At 40.3% G+C, this 25938-nt stretch overlaps 1 protein-coding gene and 1 pseudogene across 2 annotated transcripts in view; both read left to right on the top strand.

Annotated features, from left to right (window-relative positions):
• Nucleotides 1-206: 206 nt before the first annotated feature.
• The window catches only part of ACADL (acyl-CoA dehydrogenase long chain), a 711748-nt gene continuing 686016 nt past the window's right edge, over nucleotides 207-25938 (top strand). For both annotated transcript variants that reach the window (XM_066345342.1, XM_066345341.1), the window contains exons 1-8: nucleotides 207-355; nucleotides 3784-3939; nucleotides 6159-6296; nucleotides 7477-7641; nucleotides 15064-15130; nucleotides 15967-16131; nucleotides 16816-16917; nucleotides 17909-18022. In XM_066345342.1, the coding sequence (XP_066201439.1) occupies nucleotides 279-355; nucleotides 3784-3939; nucleotides 6159-6296; nucleotides 7477-7641; nucleotides 15064-15130; nucleotides 15967-16131; nucleotides 16816-16917; nucleotides 17909-18022 (984 nt within the window). In that variant the 5' untranslated portion in view covers nucleotides 207-278. The remainder of the gene's footprint in view (nucleotides 356-3783; nucleotides 3940-6158; nucleotides 6297-7476; nucleotides 7642-15063; nucleotides 15131-15966; nucleotides 16132-16815; nucleotides 16918-17908; nucleotides 18023-25938) is intronic.
• LOC136378650 (large ribosomal subunit protein uL16-like) lies at nucleotides 8661-9281 on the top strand (annotated as a pseudogene).

Here is a 25938-nt window from a genome sequence, read left to right as displayed (position 1 = left end):
AATGTTGCAAAGAGAAGGAGCCCTTTTGCTTCTTACTCTGTAAGACTCCGTGCGACACCTCGGCTGCGCTCAGCCCGCCGGCCGGGGAAGGGGGTGGGGGGACGGGGACGGACCCTGACAGGGCGCTCGGGAAGCATGGATCCTGGCAGCTGCGGGTCGTTTCTTGGCCAGGACTGAGGAGTGGGACGGTCCCCCGGACAGTCCGCCCACCAGGGCCCCGCCCTGGAGTCGCCAGGAAGTCACGTCTGACGCCCCAAGAACTCTGCCCAGTCCCAGCCATGACCTCACGCCTCCTCCGCGGGTCTCTGCGCTTGTGGGGCGGCCGGTGCGCGCAGCGCCCTCCGCGGTCCGCGAGGTGAGTGCCCGCGGCCGCCAGTCGTCCAAGCCCGGGAGGATGAGGGGGCTTTCTGGGGGCTTGGGACCCGGCTGCGCTCGCGAGCGTACGAGGGGAGGCAGCGGGCCGGGGGAACGGCGAGCGGGGACATTCCGCTGAACCTTCGCTCTCCCGGCTCGCCCCGGCGGTCGGGTTCGCGGTGGGCGCTGGAAGCGGGGCGGGGGTCAACCGCCGCGGCTCGGCTAGGCTGCGACCTTCGGCTCTTAGAACTGCGGCTGAAGTCCGTGCCCTTGAGTCTCTTCCTTGTAGCTCAGTGCCTCCACTCTCCCCAACCCTCTAACTGCCAGCCGCTCTCCAGGTATCAGCCTGTCTCTATTTTACTTGTTAGTTCGTTTTGTTCATTAGATTCCATGTGTGAGGGGATTCATGTGGGACTTATCTTTCTGTAACTGTACTATTTTGTTATAATTAACCTGTATAATTATACTGACTGTATATAGTTAAACCTGTATAATTTTGTTAAACAATGTCACCCAAAAAGAATTCAATAAAAAGGAAAAAACAAAACCAGAAGAACTGTGGCTGAAGGCGTCAGTCCAGAGGGTACTAAGGAGCGGGACTGACACACCTCGCAGATCTGAAGACAGCATCCGCCCACCTGGAGACGGCTTCCCCAGAAGACAGCCCCTGAGGGGAGAGACCTGGCCGCCGCCCCATCCGACAAGGACCTTAATTTGGGACTTACTAACTAATGCTTTTATTAATAAAACAGAAATTAGTGGAGACAGTTTCCAAATGGCTCAGTGACTATGCAGATAGTGTTTATAAGATCAAAAGCCTCAGATGCTGTGGGGCACATAAAATCCATTCCTTGGTGAAACTGGAATCATTGAGGATTCACTAATGATGAGCGTAACTAATAATGAGGACAGATAAATTAGCTCATTATAATGTTGTGGCACTCTAAGATACTATAGGTGCTATTCCTGAGGAGGGTTAGGAAGGCTTCAGGGAGAATGTGACTTGACTATAATATACACATACTTTTCTTAGCTCCGTCCCAGAACTTCATTAAAACAGTGATCCTCAGAGTCTTTGGTATCAGGATTTCATTATGCCCTTGAAAATAGAGAATCCCGAAGGTCTTTTGTTTATGTGGGTTGCACCTACCTATGTCAATATCAATAGATAGCTATAAAACAAAATTTACAACTGTTTAATTCATTTAAAAGTAACAAATAAACCGATGCATTTTAACATTTTTATGAAAAATAATCCTTCCCCCCCCCTAAAAAAACAAGAAGAGTGACATTGTTTTACACTTTTGCAGATCCCTTAAAGTCCAGCTCAATAGAAAACAGCTCAATTCTCATATCTGCTTCTGCTTTATGTCTACTGTGAAGAGTTATTTTGGTTGAAGTATAGGAAGAAAATTTCTCATAGAGAAAATATTGGGAAAAGGAGGACCTCAGGACCCTCTGAATAGGGCAGGTATTGTAGTTTTATTACAGTAGGCTTCTTAAACTTTAATGTGCATAGGAATGAATCACTTAGGGAAATACAGAACCTAATTCAGTAGATCTGAGGTGAGATTGGAGCTTGTGTATATATAACCAGCTCCCAAATATTGCCAAATGGTAGAGACTGTCTGTCCTTTATAATGTAAATGAGGATTTTAATAATAATAATAATCGCCTCTCCTGTTAGATTAGTAGCAGTTTATTACCTTAGGGAGAAAAAAATGGCCAATTTGTTCAATACAGATTTCCTGGTCTTTATAGGGAGGAAAAAGGCCAATGTCTTCAGTACAGGTTCCTTGTTCTTTAAAGTAAGGACTGGATGTCCCAACAAACTTGATTTTATTCCCTCTGCATGTACTCTCAGGAACATTCTTTTTTTTTTTTTTTTTTAAATATTTACTTATTTATTTATTGTGGCAGAGACAGAGAGAGTCAGATAGGGACAGACAGGAAGGGAAAGAGATGAGAAGCATCAATTCTTCGTTGCCGCTCCTTAGTTGTTCATTGATTGATTTCTCATATGTGCCTTGACCCGGGGGGCCCCTTGCTCGGGCCAGCGACCCTGTACTCAAGCTGGTGAGCCTTGCTCAAACCAGATGAGCTCGCGCTCAACCTGGTGACTTCCGGGTCTCGAACCTGGGTCCTCCACATCCCAGTCCGAGGCTCTATCCACTGCGCCACCGCTTGATCAGGCTCAGGAACATTCTTGACTGAACTGGAAGTCATTATTCTTCCTGGTACTTCTGTCACTTGCCTGTATTTTGGTGTATTTTACTTAGAAATGTTCCAAAGGTTTCCTTAACATAACATGAGAAATAAAATATTTAAAATCCAGGTGGATTTGAATGTAAATTCTCTTTTGCTTACTAATTATTTGACAAGTGAGTCAGTGTCTTAAAGCACCAGTTTCCTAGTCTCAGCATATTTTTCCCCCCCTGAGGAAAAATTCCCAAGTATGGAAAACCAAGCCTATATGGACAAATGTGTTTCTTACAGTTTTACATTTACTAGCAAGAAATTGGGACCTATCATTTTAATTATGGGATAATGGACTAATTTTAGTCCATTTGATGTAATATGACAGTGGTCTGCAGGGATCCTGCATGTCCTGGTCCTATCACCTTTCAACTCAGCTACTGCTCCTCTTCTCACTTTACTCACTCCATCCACACTTGGCCTTCTTGCTCTTTCTAGAATACATCATATACCATTTTGCTTACAGCCTTTGCTCTAATCTTATCTTTGGCCTGATATTCTTTTGCTATTTCATACTGCATCCTTTGTTCCTGCCCCATTCAGACGCACAGTCTGATTCCTGTTCTCCTTTTCTTTGCTTCTTTAATTTATTGATCATTTACTATTATTCAGTCTCCCTTTCTAGAAAGTCAGCCTGAAGACAGCGATCTTTGTTTTGCTCACTGTTATATTCCAATTTACCTGAACAGTGTCTGATACATAATAGGCACTCAAAAAATATTTTTTGTTGACTAAATTAATATATAAGCCATTAAAAATTATTTTGATGACAAAATAGGAACCAGAACATTTTTTGTGAAGATAAAAAACAGATCACATATAGACATTGTAGTAGTAAATGTTCACAACTAAAGGTTCTGATTAAAAAGCACGTCAGATTGTATTAACAAATTAAAACAACTAAAAAAAACAAACATAAAACAAAATGAGACAAAATACTTAAATAAGGATAAATTACTTCTTAATGTCATCCAGGGATGGTAGATCCTACCAAAAGTGGTGATGCTCAAATATGAACAGGTTTGTAAATTTTAGCTTCTTTCTACCTGCACCTAAGTGTCTCCAGAGGGTGCGGGGGAGAATCAAGATTTTTGCCATGTTGGTCAGTAACGCTAATTTGCATATGAAGAATAGCAATTTAATTAATTTTCTTACTGTATATATATTTTTAAGATGTTCTCATTCTGGAGGAGAGGAACGTCTAGAAACTCATTCTGCTAAAAAATTAACAGACATAGGAATTAGAAGAATTTTCTCTTCAGAACATGACATTTTACGGGAAAATGTAAGGAAGTTTTTTCAAGAAGAAGTGAGTCCTCATCATGCAGAGTAAGTGGCATATTTTTCTTTTAACCAATGTACACTAGAAATACAATAAGACCTATTTTCTAAAATGCTGTGTGTTCTATTAAAAAAGCATTGTGCCCAGTGCTTTATAAACCTTTTTTACTGTCTTCAGTATAGTGCTGTATAATTACAGGATTTTCAGGGTAGCTCAAAGCTTTGTAAATGAAACTTAAAATATACAATTTGAAAATAAGGGGGTCAAAGGTATAAATTTTCAGTTATAAAATAATTAAGTCATGGAGATGTGATGTACAGCATGGTGACTATAGTTAATAATACTGTATTGCATATTTGAGCATTGATCTTAAAAGTTCTCATCACAAGAAAATAGTTATAACTGTATGAGGACAAATGTTAACTAGACTTATTGTCATGTTCATTTCACAATGTATACAAATAACAAATTATTATGTTGTACAGCTGAAACTAATAATATTATATGTCATTTAGATCTCAATTTTAAAAAAATCAAGTCCTGGCTGGATAGCTTGGTTGATTGGATCATAGTCCTGAAGCACAAATGTTGTTGTTTCAGTCCCCAGTCAGGGCACATACAGGAACAGATCGATGTTTTTCTCTCTCTCTGTCTCTGTCTCTGTCTCTCTCTCAAATTAATAAATTAAAAAAAATTAATTGAAAATCTACAAGTCAATCTAAGAATAACATTTTTAATTAATTAATTTATTTATTTATTCATTTTAGAAAGGAGAGAGAGAGGGAAAGAGAAAGGAGAGAGACAGAGAGAGAAGGGGGGAGGAGCAGGAAGCATCAACTCCCATTTGTGCCTTGACCAGGCAAGCCCAGGGTTTCGAACCGGCGACTTCAGCATTTCCAGGTTGATGCTTTATTCACTGCGCCACCACAGGTCAGGCCTAAGAATAACATTTTTGAAAACTGGTTAAGTGAGAATAAAATATCAGTCAATTCCATATTTTTCTGCTTCCAAAATTTACTCAATGCTAATACTTTTCTACAATTAGAATGATTTTTACAAATTATTTAGAAATAGCTTCCATTACATTCTTATTAATACTTCTTGATAATACTGACTGAAACCAGCTAAAGTCTGATGCCATGTATAAACTGGTCTTTGGTGAAAAGCAACTAGCTTCTTAAAAACAAAAACAAAAAATTAGTATACTTCATTCTAAAATAAATTTTTATTAATCTCTTTAGCCTTTTAAATTCCACCCCAGAAAAATTATTGGTGAGCACTTAAAGTAAAAATGATAGCAGTTGATAAATTAGAGTCGATAATAAAAAATATTTCCACTTCAAGCAGTATCCAAAACACCAAAACAACACATAGTAAACTCTTTTATTTAAAATTTCTTGAGGTATCTTTATTTACCTTTAATCAAATACCCTGTCTCTTACTAACTACACCTAACTACCACTTTTTTAAAAATTCTCAGAGTCTTTAACTATCTCCAGCTAGCCATATCTATCTTCATCATGCCATTCTCATTTTTAGAGAAAATGGAACAGAGGTTGCAAAATCTCACCCAAACATATAATCCTTTCAGAAGTTGAGTTCACAGACCTGTGCTGCAAGGTGCTTCTGCTCTTCCATTGTTCCTACCTAAACTGTAGCTCTTGTCAGTATTTATATATGCTTACTCCATAAGTTCAGCAATAAGGAAATATGCAGAAGGCACCTGTCTACGGGACAGGCTGGGCAAATTCCATGACTATATGACACAACTAAGCTTGTTGCCTAAGAGTACCAGCTGAGAGAAACTACACCCATGAATATCAGTGGGTGCAATTTGCAGGACCAATAAATAGTAAGGAGGAGGAACAGAGGAGAAAAGTGACAAATATGAAGAAGTAAGGAACAGAACAAGAAGGAGGAGAAATAATAAAAGTCAGATGTAAATAGAAAGGTACGGACAGTGTCAACAACAATTGCCTAAAATTAAAAGAGTGTTTCTGTACAAAATCATTCATGAATTTCAGTTGTCACTTTTTATTTTTATTTTTTTTATTTATTGCTTTTAGAGAGAGAGAGAGAAAAACATTGATTTGTTGTTCCACTTACTTATGCATTGGTTGGTTGATTCTTGTATGTGCCCTGACAGAGGATCAAACCCACAACCTTGGAGAATCAGGATGATGCTCTGAGATAACCAGTCAGGGACACTTTTAAAAATATATATAAAGAAAGGTCTTGTTATTTTAAAAACACTTGTTATTTGCAGATGGGAGAAAGCTGGAGAAGTGAGTAGAGAACTTTGGGAAAAAGCTGGAAAACAAGGACTGCTCGGTGTCAATATTGCAGAGCGCCATGGTGGCATTGGTGCGGACTTTTACTCCTCAGCTGTTGTTGTGGAGGAGCAGTAAGTATAGGGATGTTTGAAGTTGCATCTTGTTTGTAACCAACAATTCAGCAAAAAAAGAAATGCAAATAGGTTTTTTTAGATTAAAAAAGTTCATTCTTCCTACCAATTAAATGCAAATTAAGTTAACCAGGATGTGTCATTTTGAGTATCTACAAAGTTAGTGAAAACAAAAAATTGTAATACCCAGTATTGACAAGGCTGCAGTGAAAGTGACATACTCATGCCCCTGGTGGCATTGTAAAAAACAAAAAATGCTTTGGGGATTAAAAATATGGATACAAAGAAAAAAATGAAAACTTTTCTGCTCTTTGCTCCAGGATGCTACTTTAGGGAATTTATCTTAAGGAAATAATTTAACAGGAAAAAAACCCAGCAAATATGTCAAGAAATCCTTATCATACTAGAACATAATCTTCCAGATTTGGAAGCAATCTAAATATCTGGCAGGGAAGAATGAAAAGGTAAATTATAGTACATACGCAATTTGTAATTTTTTTACTGAGAAGCCTCAATTCATAGTTGCTTAACTTTAGTTGTTTATCAATTGCTTCTCATAAGTGCCTTGACCAAGGGGCTCAAGCTGAGCCAGTGACATGATTCCACACCCAAGTCAGCAACCTCAGGGTTTTAAAACGAGGCCCTCAAGCATCCTAGGCAGACACTTGATCCACTGCACCACCACTGGTGAGGAAGCAATTTGTAATATTTTGTAGCTATTGCATAGGATTATTATTATTATGACAACTATGTAAAAGATAGGATTTTTTCATACAATTTAAAAAGAAGACAACTAAGTTCAAAATTCATGCTATGACTGCAGCTATATTAGAATATATTGATATGGTAAAGATTCAACAAAATGGAAATAGTTTCGGTGTTAAGGTAATACAGTTGTATGTAATTAATATTTTTAAATGTTTTATCTTTTAATTTATTAAGTAAGTGTTCATTGAGCTTTACTAGAGTATTATTATTATGTTAAAGCCAGAAATTAAAAGAATAGTAACAACTAAAAGAGAAAACCTTCAGGAACTTTATAGGTTTGCGGGGAGACAGGTTATTATAACACTAAGATCTTTAATATTCTGTTGTTTTTTTAAATTGAAAATCAAAGAAACTAAGAACAGAACAAAATAACTATTTTATGCTTTAAATTTTCTACTTTTTTTCCCCTAAGGGCATATTCGAATTGTTCAGGCCCAGGTTTTAGTCTTCATTCAGATATCATCATGCCCTATATTGCAAACTATGGCTCAGAAGAACAAATTAAGCGCTTCATCCCCCCGATGACTGCAGGGACATGTATTGGAGCCATAGCAATGACCGAGCCTGGGGCTGGAAGGTAAATGAACATTCAGTTGGTTCTAAAGCAGGGGTCTCAAACTCAACTCAGCATGTGGGCCGCAGAGCAAGATCACAGCCTTTTGGCGGGCTGCACTAGGTCTACAAAAGGCAACTGTTACGCAACACTTTTCTCACTGCAGTTGAAAACAAAAAAAAATCAGTACAACAAGCACAATCGTACATGCAGTTTACTCAGTGTCACAAAACGACCAGAAACTGTAGTTCGCATCACAACTGCTGTTAACTAAGCTAATATCTAGCTAGGATGCTAGAGAAATGAAAAATACAAGTAGGCCCCTAGGCTTACTTAATTTTATCCAAAATATTTTGAACTTCGTGGATTAGTCTGCGGGCCGCACAAAATTGTTCGGCGGGCCGCATGCGGCCTGCAGGCCGCAAGTTTGAGACCCCTGTTCTAAAGTTTAGGAACCAATGCTCTAACAACAAATATTTTCTCAGAACTTACAGTATACAAACAATAAGCTAGCACTCCAGTAAGGAACAGAACATAATATACTCCTTCAGGTAACTTCAGACTTTGATATATGCTGTGTTGAAATCTTATTTACATAGTGTAATGCAAATAAAATGTTGGCATAAGAGTTGAATTTTTGACATGATGAATATTAGATGTAGTATGACAGGTCACATGGAAATGTTCAGTGGGCTGTTAAAATAGGATTTGGAACAATTTGGAAACAGACTAGAGTGGCAATACGTTTTAAAAACCATTCATAAAATTGAATAAGTTTATTTATTCAGTTATTTGACAGTGACTTAGTAAGACTGTTCAGTGTGCCATGTATACAGTGGTGAGCAAGACAGATGCAGCCTATGTGCTTATTGAGAAGAATGACAAGAAACAAAAACACATTCACAATTATAAGTTGTGATAAGTACAAGGAAGAAAACAAGGTACTATGCTAGAGACTAAGGGTGTATGTGTGTTTGATAAGGAAGGGAAAAACACATTTAGCTTTTCTCTTCGGTGTACCACTGAAGAATCCTGGTGATGCCATGGACTACTGCCCTGCCCAGTGCTCCCGGTATTCTAAGATCAAGCCATACCCCAAATCTCGCTTCTGCCAAATGGGTCCCTGATGCAAAGATCCCCATCTTTGACCTGGGGTGGAATAAGGCAAAAATGGACAAGTTCCCACCCTGTGGCCACATGGTGTCAAACACTCTCCTCTGAAGTCCTGGCGGCTGCCTGTATTGTGCCAACAAGTACATGGTGAAAAACTGGCAATGATGACTTTTATATCCAAGTGCAGCTCTACCCCCTCCATGTCATCCACATCAACAAGAGGCCATCCTGTGCTGGGGCTGACAGGCTCCAGGCAGCTATGTGGGGTGCCTTTGGAAAGCCTCAAGGCACACTGGTCGGGGTCCACATTGGCCAAGTCATCATGTCCATCCGCACCAAGCTGCAGAAGAAGGAGCTTGCGATTGAGGCCCTAGTTCAAGTTCCCTGACTGCCAGGAGATCCACATCTCCAAGAAATGGGGCTTTACTAAGAATAATGCAGATGAGTTTGAAGACATGGTGGTTGAAAAGTGGCTCATCCCAGGTAGCTGTGGGATCAGGTACATTTCAAATCATGGTCCCCTGGATAAATGGTGAGCCCTGCACTCATGAAAGTCTCAGTACTGCCCCCACCTTATACCTACCAATAAATCCTACTTCCTGTCCAAAAAAGAGAGAGAGAGAGAAACAATGAATTTTGATATGAGTGCTAGAGAAATCCTATAAAAAGTGATCATCTTTACATTGAGAGCTAATGAATGAGAAATAACCAGTTATTCAAGAATGGGGTGAAAAGCTTCCATTCTACATGGTAGAATCCATCTTCAAGGGTAAAGCGAAATGCTGGAAAACTTGGGTATTATGTTTCCCTTGAACCTGTAACAAAAAAATGAGGCAAAAGAGACAGAGAATTGAGGTTGAAGGAAATCTAGATAGTGTTCCATCGTGAGCACAGTGGAAAGTGAGTTTGTAAAGGTGATAGGTTAGTGAGCAGTTAGTAATGTCAAAGCCACAAGGAGATTGAGAATTGAGAAAAGATCATGGCAGGCTACTGGTGATCTTTTGATTGTGATGACAGTGGAGAGGAAGGACAGACATTACTTTGGAAGGAGTGATATGGGTATTGAGAAAACAGGCAGAGAATACAGACTAATCTTTTTCAGAGTTGGGTGGTGAAAGAAAGTGTAGAGAGGGGACCATAGTTTGAGAAGCCAGCACAATAAGGGAAATGGTTTATGTTAAAGAGCATTGACTTATAGGTCAACGAGAAACAGGCAATGCAGAGAAAAACCTTAAAGATGTGGCAAAGCAGAATTGAAAAGCAAAGACTTGTTCCTACAAAGATCAGACCCTAATGTTTAAATTTTCTCTTTTGTAGTGCTTTTTTTTAATTGTTGACACGTGTTCCCCTTTCATATTTTTTCATAATCATATTTTTAATCTTTATTTTTTTCTTCTTCTTAAAAAAGTTCTTTAACATTTCATTTAATACTGCTTTGGTGGTGATGAACTTTTTGAGCTTTTTCTTGTCTGGGAAACTTTATCAGTCCCTTAATTCTAAACTTTATCAGTCCTTTAATTCTACTGCTTTTCATCACTTCGAGTATTTCTTGCCATTCCCTTCTGGCCTCAAAATTTCTGTTGAGAAATCAACTGAAAGTCTTATGGGAGCTCCCTTGTAGGTAACTAACTGTTTTTCTTTTGCTGCTTTTAACAGTTTCTGTTTGTCTTTAACCCTTTGCCTCTTTGGGTTCATCTAGTTAGGGAGCCTGTGTGCTTCCTGGACTTGTATGTCTATTTCCTTCACCAAGTTAGGGAAGTTTTCTGTCATTCTTTTTTCAAATAGGTTTTCAATTTCTTGCTCTCTCTCTTCTCCTTTCAGCACCACAATAATGTGAATGTTGATACACCTGAAATTGTCATAGAGGCTCCTTACACTATCTTTACTTTTGGGGGTTATTTTTCCTTTTTGCTGTTCTGATTGGGTGGTTTTTGCTTTCTTATATTCCAAATTGCCAATTTGATTCTCGGCTTTATCTACTCTACTGTTGATTTCATTGTAAATTATTCTTTTTTTTCTTTTTGTTTTTGTATTTTTCTAAGGTGAGAACCTGGGAAGCAGAGAGACGGACTCCCACATGCGCCCAACCTGGATCCACCTGGCATGCTCACTAGGGGGCAATGTTCTGCCCATCTGGGCCATTGCTCCATTGCAACTGGAGCCATTCTAGTGCCTGAGGAGGAGGCCATGGAGCCATCCTCAGTACCTGGGCCAACTTTGCTCCAAAGGAGCTTTGGCTGTGGGAAGGGAAGAGAGAGACAGAGAGAAGGTAGAGGGGAAAGGGTGGAGAAGCAGATGGGCACTTCTCCGGTGTGCCCTGGCCAGGAATTGAACCCAGGACTTCCACATGCTGGGCCAATGCCCTACCACTGATTCAGCCAGCCAGGGCTGTAAATTATTCTTTGTTTCACTTAGTGTATCCTTCATTTCTGACTGGTTCTTTTTCATGGTTTCTGTGTCCTTTTTTATGCTTATCATTTCTTTGTTAAAGTTCTAAGTTCCTTGAGCATCCTTATAACCAGTGTTTTGAACTCTGTATCTGACAGATTGCTTCCCTCAATTTTGTTTAGTTTAGTTCTTTCCTGGATATTTCTCCTGTTCTTTCATTTGGGACAGGTTTCTTTGTCTCTTCATTCTGGTTACTTCCCTGTGTTTGTTTCTATGTAATAAGTAGAGCTGCTATATCTCCCAGACTTGGTAAAGTAGCCGTGCACAGTAAGTGACCTGTAGGGCCCAGTGGCACAGCCTCCTCAGTCACCTGAACTGGGCACTCCAGGTGCACCCCTGTGTGGGCTGTGCACACTGTTTTGTTGTAGTTGAACCTTGATTGCTGTTGTCATCACTGGGAGGGATTTACCTCCAGAAAGATCAGCTTTGAAGACTAGCTGTAACTATAGCAGAAGAGTTGCTGTGCAGGAGTAAACCCTACAGAACAGGACTTGCTTCCATGGGGCTTTGGTGCTCACCGAGTCTGCCTCTTGAATGTGTCACTCATGAAGGTGGTAGGGTTATGATCCAGCATGGTCTGAAGCTGTCCACTGGGTATACTGGCTCGAGGACCTCTCAGGAAGTGCAAGGTCAGCCGCTGCCTGTGCCCTGTGTGGGGCCATCCAGTGTGAGCTGCAGAGCGATGTGCAGATGACTGCTGCTTGTGCTGGGCTTGGAGGTGCCCAGGAGAGGCCAAGGTGTAAACCAAGGGTGGCTGCCACCTGTGCTAGGCTGAGGGCCACTTAGCAAGAGGGATCGGGTACACAGAGGCCAGATGCTGCTTGTTTGGAAGATTTTAGGAAAGTCTGAAGCATGAGGCAAGAGATGCCATTTGTATGGAAAAGCCACAGCTTGGGTGGGCCTGCAAGTTGGGTGAGGTCTCAGGGAATCTTCAAGGCAGGGCAAACAGGGTAGCCAGGCTGATGGAAAATCAGGTATGGCACCCGCCTGCAGGCTCTGTGTGGGTGGGAGTCTCAGAAAAGAATCATTGGCCTCTGCCAGCACTTCTGTCTAGCAGAAAGCTGCTCGCCCCTCCAGCTCTTCCCTTGATGCCCAACAATTCAGTTTCTCCCTGTATGTCCCTGGTTCCTTTCAAGCTGCGGCCGCAGTCCTGGAGCACTCACTGTTCATGGCCCCTTTATAAGGAGCTTCCTAGGACTCCTGTAGCTCTCCATCTCACCCAGTCACAATTCCTGCTGGTTTTTAGAGCCAGAAGTTATGGGGACTTCTCTCCCTGGATCTGGAACCCTGGCTGGGAGCCTTTGTGGGGTTGGGACCCCTCGCTCCTTTGAAGGAATCTCTGCAGCTGTGATATCTTTCCCGATTTTAAACCACCACATGTGGTTCCACCAGCAATTTGATCTACGTCTTCACCCCTCCTACCAGTCTTGATGTGGTTTCTTTAAATCCCTAGTTGTGGGACTTCTACTCAGCCAGATTTTAGGTGGTTCTTAATACTGGTTGTTCTGTAGTTTAATTGTATTTTGATGTGGTTGAGGGAGGATTTGAGTACTGCATTTACTTACACCACCATCTTGACTGGGAACCTCCCAGCCTTAGTGCAATTTATTTGTAAATGTCATTTGGCAATATGCTTCAAGTGTATTTATCTTTCCCAGATATAAGTCTATAATTACAGTTAATACTGATACTTAATTTTGCCAAAATAAAAAGGTTTCACTTATTTCTTTTGCCTAAAAATGTGACCTGGAAAAAGTAGGAATTTAATGTTCCTTTGCTTTTAAGACAATTCTCTAAGATAACTGGCTGACAGCCCAGTATTCTAATGCATCTGCTGTTCCAGTTCCAAGCTGCTGTGTGTTAACTGGGACCTAGGGCAGCAGAATAATGGGAGATCTTGACTTATCTCCAAAGTAAATCAGCTTGATCAATTTTTGTTAACTTAAATTCTCTGTCTTCGCCTGTGGCTACGTAATTATGAAGGAAAGTGAAAATAAGAATGGAGACAAAAGAGGCAGGTTTTTTTAGAAGTTTGGTGAGAGTAATGGAAAGAGAGCCAATCAGTTCCGTGTGGGTAAGAGAAAGCAAGAATGAAGAAAAGCTGCATGTGAAGATTAGAGTTTTGAGGAATTACAGTGAGAAATAAAAAGCATGTAGGAAGGAAGAATAAAGAAGATGAGACAGGGTTCATTTTATCTGCCTTCAGAGATGGCCTGGCCACTCTGTTTCCTTGCTTTGATTTGGCTTTCATGAAAAAAGTTGTGTTTCTAGAAAAGATCCAGGACTTCACTGGCCCTTTCCCCTTCCACATGCATAGGAGGGAGATTCCATTATGTATAATTATGTGTATTTGTATGATACATTAACATTTTATATGCTTTCATGTTGGTGTTCTTATTTGGCTATTATAGTAACCTCAGTAATATATAGAGATAGTGTGAGCCTTATGTAAAGACTGTGATCTTATCACTCCGGTCTCTGCCTTTGTGGTCACATTGCCCTCCTCTTCTGTCTGTGTAATCTCAGTTTGCCTCTCATAAGAACATCCATGATTGCATTTAGGGCCCAACCAGATAATCCAAAATAATCTTCTCAAGTTATACAACTGCAAGATCCTTTTTTCATATAAAGTGACGTTTGTGGGTTCCAGGGATTAGAACCTGCCATCTTTGCAGATCACTAATCATTTTAGGACATTTTGAACTAGAAGCTACCTAAATGTTCAACAGTAGGATACTTAAAATATATATATTATATATATATATCATGGTAAATCCATAGGATGAAATCCTATGCCACTAATAAAATTTAACTTATAGGAAAACATTGGATGTAATTAAGAGATTAAAATCATATGTATGATTCCATTTTTATAAAAATGCATATGTGTGTGTATCTACTTCCATAGAGAAATACTGGGCCCTGGCCAGTTGGCTCAGTGGTAGAGAGTTGGCCCAGTATGTGGCTGTCCCAGTTTTGTCCCAGTCAGGGCACACAGAAAAAGCAACCCTCTGCTTTTCCACCCCTTTCTCTCCCTGCCCCCTTCATTTCCTACAGCCATAGCTCAATTGGTTGGAGCAAGTTGGCCCTGGGCACTGAGGATGGTTCTGTGGCCTCCCCCTCAGGCACTAAAAATGTCTCAGTTGCTGAGCAACAGAGCAATGCCCCAGATGGGCAGAGCATCGCCCTATAGGTGGCTTGCTGGGTGGATCTTAGTCAGGGTGCATGCGGGAGTCTGTCTTTCTGCCTTCCCTTCTCTCACTTAAAAAAAAATACTGAAAGAATTTTTTTTAAATATTCATTTTAAGAGGTAAAATTATTAAATCACCTTCTCCTTTTTCTAAAATACTGTCTGTATCTTTTTATATTTTAATCATAAATATTTGTTTGTTATTAAAATAATTATTTCTATTTATAAAAATAATCTACTTCAAGAGGAAGCTTATTAGAGAAAATAACATTTGAAACAGTATTTTAAATAGTAAGCTTTTGATCAATAGAGGTAGGGTAAGGAACCAAGATGAATAGAGGCAAGCAAGTACAATGGGACAAATGGCATCAGGGATATAGTAGGCCTTGAAAAGTCATCTGAGTCCAATTTGGGAATCTTGAATGCTAAGTAGGCCTTGTTATGCTCTACTCTAATATTTAGCTACTATATATCATCTTAAATTATATGTTAATTTGTATAAATGAATTAAAATCTAATACATTGGATATGATTTTAAAGTGCATTGGTGTGAGCATTCCTAATATTAAAGATCAATTTTTATAATACCATTATAAAAGTTTGAATTATCATATTATATACATACTTAACTAACAACATTGACATAATTCAATTTTTGTTAATTTATGGAATTTTTGTCTTTTTTTCAATTCTAGTGATTTGCAAGGAATAAGAACGTATGCCAAAAAGGATGGAAGTGACTGGATTCTTAATGGTAGTAAGGTGTGTAAATAGGGTCTTCCAGGGCCCTTCTCTCCAGAGTCCTGCCATGGGTCACAGTGTCTCAAAGACTGCTAATTATCGATTCTGTCATATCTAGGGAGACTCACACAGGGACGGAGATTGAGTTCACACAGGAATTGAGTTGTGTTTTGGAGACAGAATTTTGCAACATTTATATAAGATCTGTTCCATTTCTATATCCCATTGTGCACCCCACACACACACTGATTTAGAAAATATTGTTTTAGATTCCAAACAACTCTCATCAAAGCAGAAAAGGGCTCACATTGTCCAAATATAGAACAAACAATAGTTAATAAATTCGATGTTCATGAGAAACTGGGAAAAACATTTTCTTGTAAACACCAAGAAGAGTTTCAAAAGATCTTAGGAAAGGAATCTTTGATAGAATTTGAGAGCCCTTGATTCCTTCTGAGAGTCCTATCAACCCACTGATAAGGTTGGAAAGCTTCTCCAATTAGTGTTACAAACAGGCTCAAGAGTAAATGTATTCCTTAGAATCTAATATTCACTGATGGAAGAGGTTTTTATTTACCTAAAACTATGTCTGCTGTACACTCAGTAAATACTTGTTGACTGAATGTTAAGAAAAGATGTTCATTTTCTGTAAGACCTGCATAAGCTTTATTCTTTGAAGCATTGAGTTATTTTATCCTTCTACTCTTTAATAATAACCTTATGTATAAATAACACATCAGATACTTGGATAGAATATAAAGCATGTCTTGTCTAGTTTAGTCATCTTGAATATACTTTCTTCCTGCATGACTTTCACACAGCTTGTGGAGCATCACAGTATACTTGGGGTTTTTCAGGTATTCATTTCTAATGGGTGGCTAAGTGACGTTGTGATCGTAGTGGCAATCACAAATCGTGAAGCTCACTCCCCTGCCCATGGCATTAGCCTCTTTCTGGTGGAAAATGGAACGAAAGGATTTATCAAGGGACGAAAGCTACATAAAATGGGACTAAAAGCCCAGGTAGGTGTCATTATATTTCAAGTAATAATTGAGTTCAGTCAATTTTTAACAATAAATTATTGCTTATAAGTAATTGAATTTACTTAGTCATGCCTTACATATAGAATTACATAAAGCAATAGCATACCTTCCATGCTGAATTCCTAAAATATACTTTTCAGAACTGATCATGGAGGTTTATTTCATTGTTCATACAACTGTATCTCTTTCTGGTGGCCAGCAATAAAAATGAATCAGGATATTGTGAATATCTGCTTTATAAATGGCAAAACTAACTAACTGATAATAGGCCGTATATTTATGATATTGATCAAAGAAAATTATGAACTAAGAACAGAAAATATTTTTTTTTATTATTTGGTAATTACTTGGTACTTTTTCATTACTGAAGAGAAAAACATTTTACTAAACATGCACTAGTAAGCCTTAGTGGACAGAGTGTTGGAGCTGGAATGATGGTGTGTTGCTCAGGGAACCCCAGACAGTTTAGAATCAGGAGGACCTGGCTTTGAGTCCCTGGCACAACACTTACTAGTTGTATTCATTAACCACTCCAACCTGGCTCCCAGTTTATTTTGAGTTTTCTGTTTGTTTTTTCCTCAAATATTGTAGTAATAATCCCCTCATCAGTTTATTGTGAGATATAAATTAAATAATTCTTTGGTTAATTATATGATCACTTAGGATACTGCAGAATTATTCTTTGAAGACGTGCGGTTGCCAGCCACTGCCCTACTTGGAGAAGAGAATAAAGGCTTCTATTACCTAATGCATGAGCTTCCGCAGGTGAGAAGTATTAAAGAGCTTGCCCTTTGATTAGATCATGGACTGAAACAGAATAATATAGAACTGTCTAAATCCATGCACACCAAACTTGTGGTGGAGCCAATTGAATCTAACTTAAAGTTGTATAAAAGACATTAATTTTGTCAGCTATACAAGTACATAACTGAACTCGAGGATATTCATTCAGTCAAAGCCTATGAGTGAGTAGGGAAAATAGGTGTTTTAATTCTGTGATTCCTTCTTGGAATGATTTTAGCTTCTGAACCACAAGTCAAGAATTTTTATCTTTGTAAGGAAATATTAGCCAAAAATTTTTTTTAAATAATACCTGGGAATCAAAGGGGAAAACTGTTCAGTTCAGACTAAATGGTTTCAGCCCCACAGGGTCAGCCCTCACATCCGTGTTTCTGGAATGAGCCTTCCATGCCTGCACAGTGGGCTGCACCTGCCTCGTCACTGCCACCGCCTGGGCTTCCTGTGACACTGGGGACGAGGGCTAGGATCCCTGGCACAGAAATGGAGTATGCACACCACCAGCAAGATGCGATTAAACTGATTGTGGATACTATTATACTACTGTAATAGGCAGAATTTAACCTGTGCGTTTTTCTTTTTCTTTTTTTTGCCTACACATTTTAAAATGTGTTTTCCACAAATATTGCACACTTATATCCTATGCAAAGATCCATAAATAAAAATTAACGTCAGAATCTCTTTCCTCACAGATGATTAAAGAGAAGAGGGAATTTAATAAATCACATATATATCTATATATAGTAAAGACAGTCAGAAAAATAAAGGAGTTGATTTAGGGAGTTATAGATATATCATAATATTCTTAGAGCATCCTATAGCAGCCTTTCTTTTAAAAAAAATAGAGAGATAAATCAATTCATTGAAATCTTATTTATGGTATTTATTGTCATTGAAATTATGTGAAAATCACTTGTGGAATTAGAATAATGTTCAAGACCTAATTTTTGGGTTATAGGAAAGACTTATAATTGCCGAGGTAGCAATTTCGGCCTGTGAGTTCATGTTTGAAGAAACCAGGGACTACGTGAAACAAAGAAAAGCTTTTGGGAAAACAATTGCACATATACAGGTAAGCTTGTCGCCCTGGCATAGTATTAGATGATACCAGTTTACCCTTCTAAAACGGGCTTAGGCTACACATAAATATGACATAATTTTCATCGAGATGGTATTAGAATCCATGGAAGTGAATGAGGTCGGGGGGGGGGGGGGGACAGTAAGACCAGAAGAGATCTTAGGATAGCATCCTGTGGAAAAAACATTACAGAATGTAAAGGAAAAGAAGAGCCTACAAAAGCAACTGAGAATGAGCACTTAGAAAGGAGGAAGGGCCCTGGCCGGTTTGCTCAGTGGTAGAGCGTCGGCCTGGCGTGCAGAAGTCCCGGGTTCAATTCCTGGCCAGGGCACACAGGAGAAGTGCCCATCTGCTTCTCCACCCCTCCCCCTCTCCTTCCTCTCTGTCTCTTCCCCTCCCGCAGCCGCAGCCGAGGCTCCACTGGAGCAAAGATGGCCCGGGCGCTGGGGATGACTCCTGGGCCTCTGCCCCAGGCGCTAGAGTGGCTCTGGTCGCAACAGAGCGACGCCCCGGAGGGGCAGAGCATCGCCCCCTGGTGGGCAGAGCGTCGCCCCCTGGTGGGCGTGCCGGGTGGATCCCGGTCGAGCGCATGCGGGAGTCTGTCTGTCCCCATTTCCGGCTTCAGAAAAATACAGAAAAAAAAAAAAAAAGGAGGAAGCAAATCAGGGAAGTGTCACGGAAACCAAGAGAAAAGACTGTTTCAAGCAGGAGGAAGTGGGGCCAAACCTGCTTGGAGGGAAGGTAATAGGATGGTCCATGAGTGACCACTGGACATGATGATACGGGTTATTCTCTAAGGGCCATTACTGGGCTGGCGTGAGGGTGATGCAAGCTAGGATGAGGAGAGGAAATGAGGAAGCAAAGATGCTCATGGCAGGCAAGTCCTTCCTGAGTGTGCTTGTGAACGTTATTGGAGAGAGAGAATGGTAACTGGAGGGGCAAGACGAGGAGGGCGGGAAGGGAGTGGGGGGGATATTTGGGGTCAGGTGTGATATTTGGAGATGATTAATTTGTTGTTATTAGGATGAGAATTCTGGAGCATATTTTAAGAACTAGGAAGAGGATTTGGTAAAGAGGGGGAGATTGTTAGGTATGGACAGGACAATTAACTGCATCTGATCTTTGAGAAAGTGTGAAAATGTGGGTGGCACAGCACGTGGAAAGATAGGCCTTCCCAGTCCAACAGGGGGTGCTCCCCCCACTGTCACAGGGAGGAGAGGAAAGAATGGATAGGGGTTCAGCTCTGTTGGTAGGAAATTGCAAAAGCTCTCTTCTGAAGACTTACATTTCTTTACATAACATTAGGGAAGACCGAAAGGTGAATGCATGGGGGATGCTAGTGTTGGAGGGGAGGAAGGGAGGTTTGAAATACCCTCTTCAGAGTGAGAGGCTGAACTCACTAGACAAACATGGTAAGCCCGCCAGCAGTATTGAGAATCCGGGTGAAGTTAACGATCACACGTTTATGGGGGTACCTTTGCTTTCTATGTGTATCAGCTTTTCTAGAAGGATTTAGCTGCCTAGGTTCAAGCACAGAGAAAGTGTGATAATGGTGTTTAATTAAGTTTGGGTTTTGCCAGAAAGTTTAAGGTATTTTCAAAAGAACTCAGTGTATGGTGGCCATAATCACTAAATATGCCAACCAAATTTTAGACCCTCTAGTGTCACCTTAAATGAAGGAACAGTTCATAAACAATGTAGTCATCACATGGGTAAAACATTTACCAGCAAAAACCCTGGATTTGGATATCAACTTGAACAGCTTTAAGTAGGAAGCTGAAAAGCCTTGTGAAGGGAAAAGGAGAGAGGAAATACTTTGGTAGTTTTTTTAGAACCAGCATTATCAAAATGAGGTTCATTTGTTCAAATTCTGTCACAGCTCCTTGAATAGTTGTGATCTAGGCAAGTTGTATTATCCCTTTCATAAATATTATCTTATTTGCAAGATGTGAATAGTATCACCTCTTAGAGTTAATGCGAGGATTAGATGAGATAATATACCTAAAGTGCTTAGAATATTCTCTGGAAAGTAAGCACTGATTAAATTACACCCCCCCCCCCCCCCCGTGTAATGTCTTCCTCCATTTGTTCCAATAAAGGGAGTCTTTTTTTTATCAACTTCATGCTCCCTGTCTGAAGCAACTCCATGCATTTTGGGATCTATTTGCTACCTATATGTTCAGCAATTTAACTTTTTCCATTCTGAAAAAAAATTTTTACAACCTAACTTTCTTACTGACATAACAGATTAAATACAGTTGTTCTGAATCTCTAAAAACAAGGCATACTTGCCTGGCCAGGTGGTGGCGCAGTGGATAGAGCGTCGGACTGGGACACTGAGGACCCAGGTTCGAAACTCTGAGGTCACCAGCTTGAGAGTGGGCTCACCTGGCTTGAGCATGGACTCCCTAGCTTGAGTGCAGGGTGCCTGCTTGAGTGGGATCATAGACATGACCCCATGGTCACTGGCTTGAGCCCAAGGTCACCGGCTTGAGCAAGGAAAGGGTCACTGGCTCAGCTGGAGCCTCTAGTCAAGGCACATATGAGAAAGCAGTCAATGAACAACTAAGGTGCTGCAACTATGAGTTGGTGCTTCTCATCTCTCCCTTCCTGTCTATCTGTCCCTGTCTGTCTATCTCTGTCTGTCTCTCTCACACACACACTAAAAAATTAAAATTAAAAAATAAAAACAAGGCACACACCTAGTTAAGAAAACATTTTAAAAACCAGTATGATTTAACCTCCCTAGATATTATACACTATATTCCCTTTTATTTATAGATCAGTGACTTACATATATCAGATTCTCAATGACTGCCTTCTTCTAGACACTTAGAAGGTCAGGGAAGGTGGTGCAGAGACTAGAGATGGAAGCTCTCAAGGCCAGTGTTGTTCAATGTTCTGTAGTTCAAGCTTACTTTGTATAAGAATTAGTGGTCTCACTCAGAATGCCTGTACTCTCCCATTAGAAAATACTTCCATACATAATTTCTTCCTTTTTGTTTCTCTGAGCAAACATGTTTTGATTGCCTTCTAAAACTTTTGTGCTCAGCTGTAATTTCATAGGTATGACTCTGAAAATTCATACCATGGGCTCCCAGCAGTATGAAGGGAATGATGCCACTTGGTGTCATCATCTGACTTTTCCAAATGTACCCAAGGTGGAATTAGTATTTGCTTCTGAAATCCAGCTGCCACCACTCATATCAAAAATGTTTATTAGCCTGACCAGGCAGTGGCGCAATGGATAGAGCATCGGACTGGGATGCAGAAGACCCAGGTTCGAGACCCCGAGGTGGCCAGCTTGAGCGCGGGCTCATCTGGTCTGAGCAAAAGCTCACCAGCTTGAGCCCAAGGTCACTGGCTCAAGTAAGATGTTACTTGGTCTGCTGAAGGCCCACAGTCAAGGCACATATGAGAAAGCAATCAATGAACAACTAAGTTGTTGCAACGCGCAATGAAAAACTAATGATTGATGCTTCTCATCTCTCCGTTCCTGTCTGTCTATCCCTGTCTATCCCTCTCTCTGTCTCTGTAAAGAAAAAAAAATGTTTATTAAAACACTCATGAATTTAGCCCTGGCCGGTTGGCTCAGCGGTGGAGCGTCGGCCTGGCGTGCGGGGGACCCGGGTTCGATTCCTGGCCAGGGCACGTGGGAGAAGCGCCCATATGCTTCTCCACCCCCCCCTTCCTCTCTGTCTCTCTCTTCCCCTCCCACAGCCAGGGCTCCATTGGAGCGGGGATGGCCCGGGCACTGGGGATGGCTCCTTGGCCTCTGCCCCAGGCGCTAGAGTGGCTCTGGTGGCTGCGGAGCGACGCCCCGGAGGGGCAGAGCATCGCCCCCTGGTGGGCAGAGCCTCGCCCGGGCGTGCTGCTCTGGATCCCAGTCGGGCGCGTTCGGGAGTCTGTCTGACTGTCTCTCCCCGTTTCCAGCTTCAGAAAAATGGGAAAAAAAAAACAACTCATGAATTTAGACCTATTCTGAATATACAATTCCTGTGTTTCTGGAATTCATATTAAATTATAACAAGATGACTATAATATTACCCAGATTGTATAGCTCAGAATGTTAAATGTGGTTTGACATTTCCTGGATATTAAATGTGAAGGAAATTGTATATGTATTATATATATCATTTATATGTATATATTTAATGTATTATATATCATTTATATGATATGTATATAATACATATATATGTATATATTATATACATATGCACAAACATATATATGTATTATAGATACTATATATAATACATATATTACATGTATTATATACTATATATACATATATACATGTATATATGTATTATATATATAAACATATAAAGAAAAAATTGATTTAGTCTTTTTCAAAGCAGGTGTGGTTTTTGGGTTGCCTTCTTTCAAAGGTAGTTCACTAAAATTTCACTAGGTGGCAGTAGCATGCTGCTTCCACTGGTATGTTCTTGACAGGAATAATATTGTTTTCCAAGTTAGTTTTGAGATTTCTGAGGTATTTATTCTGATCATCCTGTTTTATCTAAATAAGTATCTTTGAATAATATTTTCATATTCAATCTAGAAATTGAATGTGTTCAGAGAAGATGAATGATCAATACATGCCTACACAGCCTATTTAGAGCTGGGTACACTATGGTTCTAGTTATTAAATTAAAATAAAAGACCTTTAAGCCCTGGCCAGTTGGCTCAGTGGTAGAGCGTCGGCCTGGCGTGCAGGAGTCCCGGGTTCAATTCCCAGCCAGGGTACACAGGAGAAGCGCCCATCTGCTTCTCCACCCCTCCCCCTCTCCTTCCTCTCTGTCTCTCTCTTCCCCTCCCGCAGCCAAGGCTCCATTGGAGCAAAGTTGGCCTGGGCGCTGAGGATGGCTCTATGCCCTCTGCCTCAGGCTCTAGAATGGCTCTGGTTGCAACAGAGCGCTGCCCCAGATGAACAGAGCATCGCCCCCTGGTGGGCATGCTGGGTGGATCCCGGTCGGGCGCATGCGGGAGTCTGTCTGACTGCCTCCCCACTTCTAACTTCAGAAAAATACACACACACACACACACACACACACACACACACACACACACACACAAGACCTTTAAATGCCATATTATACTTAGATTTCAATGTATGACCACATAACAATTTGGGTTTTTTTCCCCTCTAGTTTAGCCTTTAATTTTGAACATTTTGGCCCTTTCTGACTATTTGGATATATTTCACCAAAAAAAAAAAAAAAAAAAAAAACAGCCTGACCAGGCGGTGGTGCAGTGAATAGAGCGTTGGACTGGATGCAGAGGACCTGGGTTCGAGACCCCGAGGTCGCCAGCTTGAGCGCGGGCTCATCTGGTTGGAGCGAAAAGCCTATCAGCTTGAACCCAAGGTCACTGGCTCCAGCAAGGGGTTACTCGGTCTGCTGATGGCCCATGGTCAAGGCACATATGAGAAAGCAATCAATGAACAACTAAGGTGTTACAACGCGCAATGAAAAACTAATGATTTGATGCTTCTCATCTCTCTCCATTCCTGTCTGTCTATCCCTCTCTCTGACTCACTCTCTGTCTCTGTAAAAAATAAATTAATTAAAAAAAAAAAAAATAACCCAGAGGTCATCAGTTTGAGTGTGGGCTCATATAGCTTGAGCACAGGCTCACCAGCTTGAGCGCAGTGTCACTGGCTTAAGCATGATATAATAGACATGAGCTTATGGTCGCTGGTTTGAAGCCCAAGGTTTCTGGCTGGAGCAAGGGGTCACTCACTCTGCTGTGGCTGTGGCCCCACCCCCATCAAGGTACATATGAGAAAGCAATCAATGAACAACTAAGGTGACGCAAGAAAGAATTGATGCGCTTCACATCTCTCTCCTTTCCTGCCTGTCTGTCCCTGTCTGTACCTCTCTCTGTCTCTTCTCTGTCTTTAAAAAGTAAAAGATGTTTTTAAGATGGAGACCTACGATACAGGGGGTCCTCAGGTTACAACACAGTTCCATTCCTATGACTGTCGTAACCTGAATTTTGGTGTAAGAACCACACCCTAGCCTGAGTCACTCACCTATCCTAACACAGTTGTAAGATCGTAATCTAGAACATAAACACACAGCTAAGCCACAGAGAAAGGACACAAATACACTGTGCCCTACCCTGTACAGCGTATTCTTCCGCTGTGCCCACCAAACTAGTTCGCCCACGTAGACCGTAAGTACGATGCTAATGGTGTCAGCCAAAACACTCACTTCTCAATTTCTTAAAGTTTTTATGGGTGTGAACATTGTAAACTCAAAATATTATATGTTGAGATTGTCATAACATGAGGACCCCTTGTACTTAGGAAATGATAGGATTTCCATTTCTTTTCATTCTTACTTTCCATATATGATGGTCTTAGGATTTCCCATGGAATACGACAATAAAACAGTACAAGTCAGATGTTAAATAATGATAATGATTCTGCCAGACACTGCTACATAAATTCTCATTTTTTTCAGAGTAACTCTATATAGTAATTATTATATTTATCCTTTTTTTTACAGATGACAAGATTGAGTTGTAGAGAGGTTAACTAACTTACCCAAAATTACAAAGCTATTCTGACTCCAGAACCTAATTCTCTTAACCCAGACATTTCAGGTAGATAGATCTTTTCTTTTTCTCTCCCTTCACCTACATTCACTCATGTTCAATGAAATGAAAACTCACTGTTTTTTTCTAATGCAAGCTCTAGTATTTCCTTGGTGGTATATGCTCTTGACTCTTTTTTTTTTTTTTTTTAAGTGTTTTTCTCTTTTTTATTTTTTTTAATTTATTTATTTTATTTTATTTATTCATTTTAGAGAGGGAGAGAGAGAGACAGAGAGTGAGAGAGACAGAGAGAGAGAAGGGGAGGAGCTGGAAGCATCAACTCCCATATGTGCCTTGACCAGGCAAGCCCAGGGTTTTGAACCAGCGACCTCAGCATTTCCAGGTCAACTCTTTATCCACTGCACCACCACAGGTCAGGCGCTCTTGACTCTAAGAACAAAAAATATTAGAGGAAAAAAAATAGAAGAGGGCAAAAATCACTTCTTTCTTACATTCTTCCAAAAAAGGGAATATCCATCTCTTAAGACCTGGAGTGTAGGATTAATTAACTATAAAATTAGATAGCATACCTAAGATGTTATATTTTATACTTCAGGCATAATATATAGGGTACAACTAATGAGGTTTAAATGGAATACTGAGGTAGGTAACTTTCCAAGGTGTCTAACGGTTCCACAATTCTATGATTCTAAGAATATTGTCATTCAGAACTCTGAAAAAGACTTTATCTGGTCTACTTAGTAACTTCAGGGATTTTTTTTTAATGCTCGCCACAATATTATCTATTAGTAACTGTTAATGAATGTTAGAAGGTACTGCTATGAGCATATTGATCATTCACAAAAAGCACCTTGCTAATGCGCAATTCAATTAGTAGCTGCCATTCATTAGAGAATAATTTCTAAAAGTGTTTAAGTGTCTGTAGTGAAAAGGGAAGACTGAAACTGCACAGTAACACCCAACTCAATGCAAAAAAACAGGTAAACATTTAATCATTTTATCTCTAGAGAGTAAATTACATACTCTTGGAAGCATCGATTCCTTCACAGCTCTGGACTTCACTGAAAGCGCTGACACAAGAATTCTAAATGTAATTTAACTGCAGCCTCTAGTCTAGAAGTTCCCAACATTCCCTTTGGAACAGCTCTCATATCAGAGAATTGGGCTTGGAGAGCTTGATTCTCCTACAAATAGTATGTAAATTCTCAGATGTGCCTTCCACAGGGGTGCGGGTGGGACAAAAGTATCTTGAAACTTGACAGGTTCCCCTTTATTTTCCAAATGAAGTGTATTGAACTAAACCGGAAGTAGGCTCAGAACCGAGCCTCAGAGATTTTTGTGGA

Source organism: Saccopteryx leptura, chromosome 7, assembly GCF_036850995.1.
Source record: "Saccopteryx leptura isolate mSacLep1 chromosome 7, mSacLep1_pri_phased_curated, whole genome shotgun sequence".
Classification (NCBI taxonomy): Eukaryota; Metazoa; Chordata; class Mammalia; order Chiroptera; family Emballonuridae; genus Saccopteryx; species Saccopteryx leptura.
This window is presented reverse-complemented; position numbering and strand designations above follow the sequence as displayed.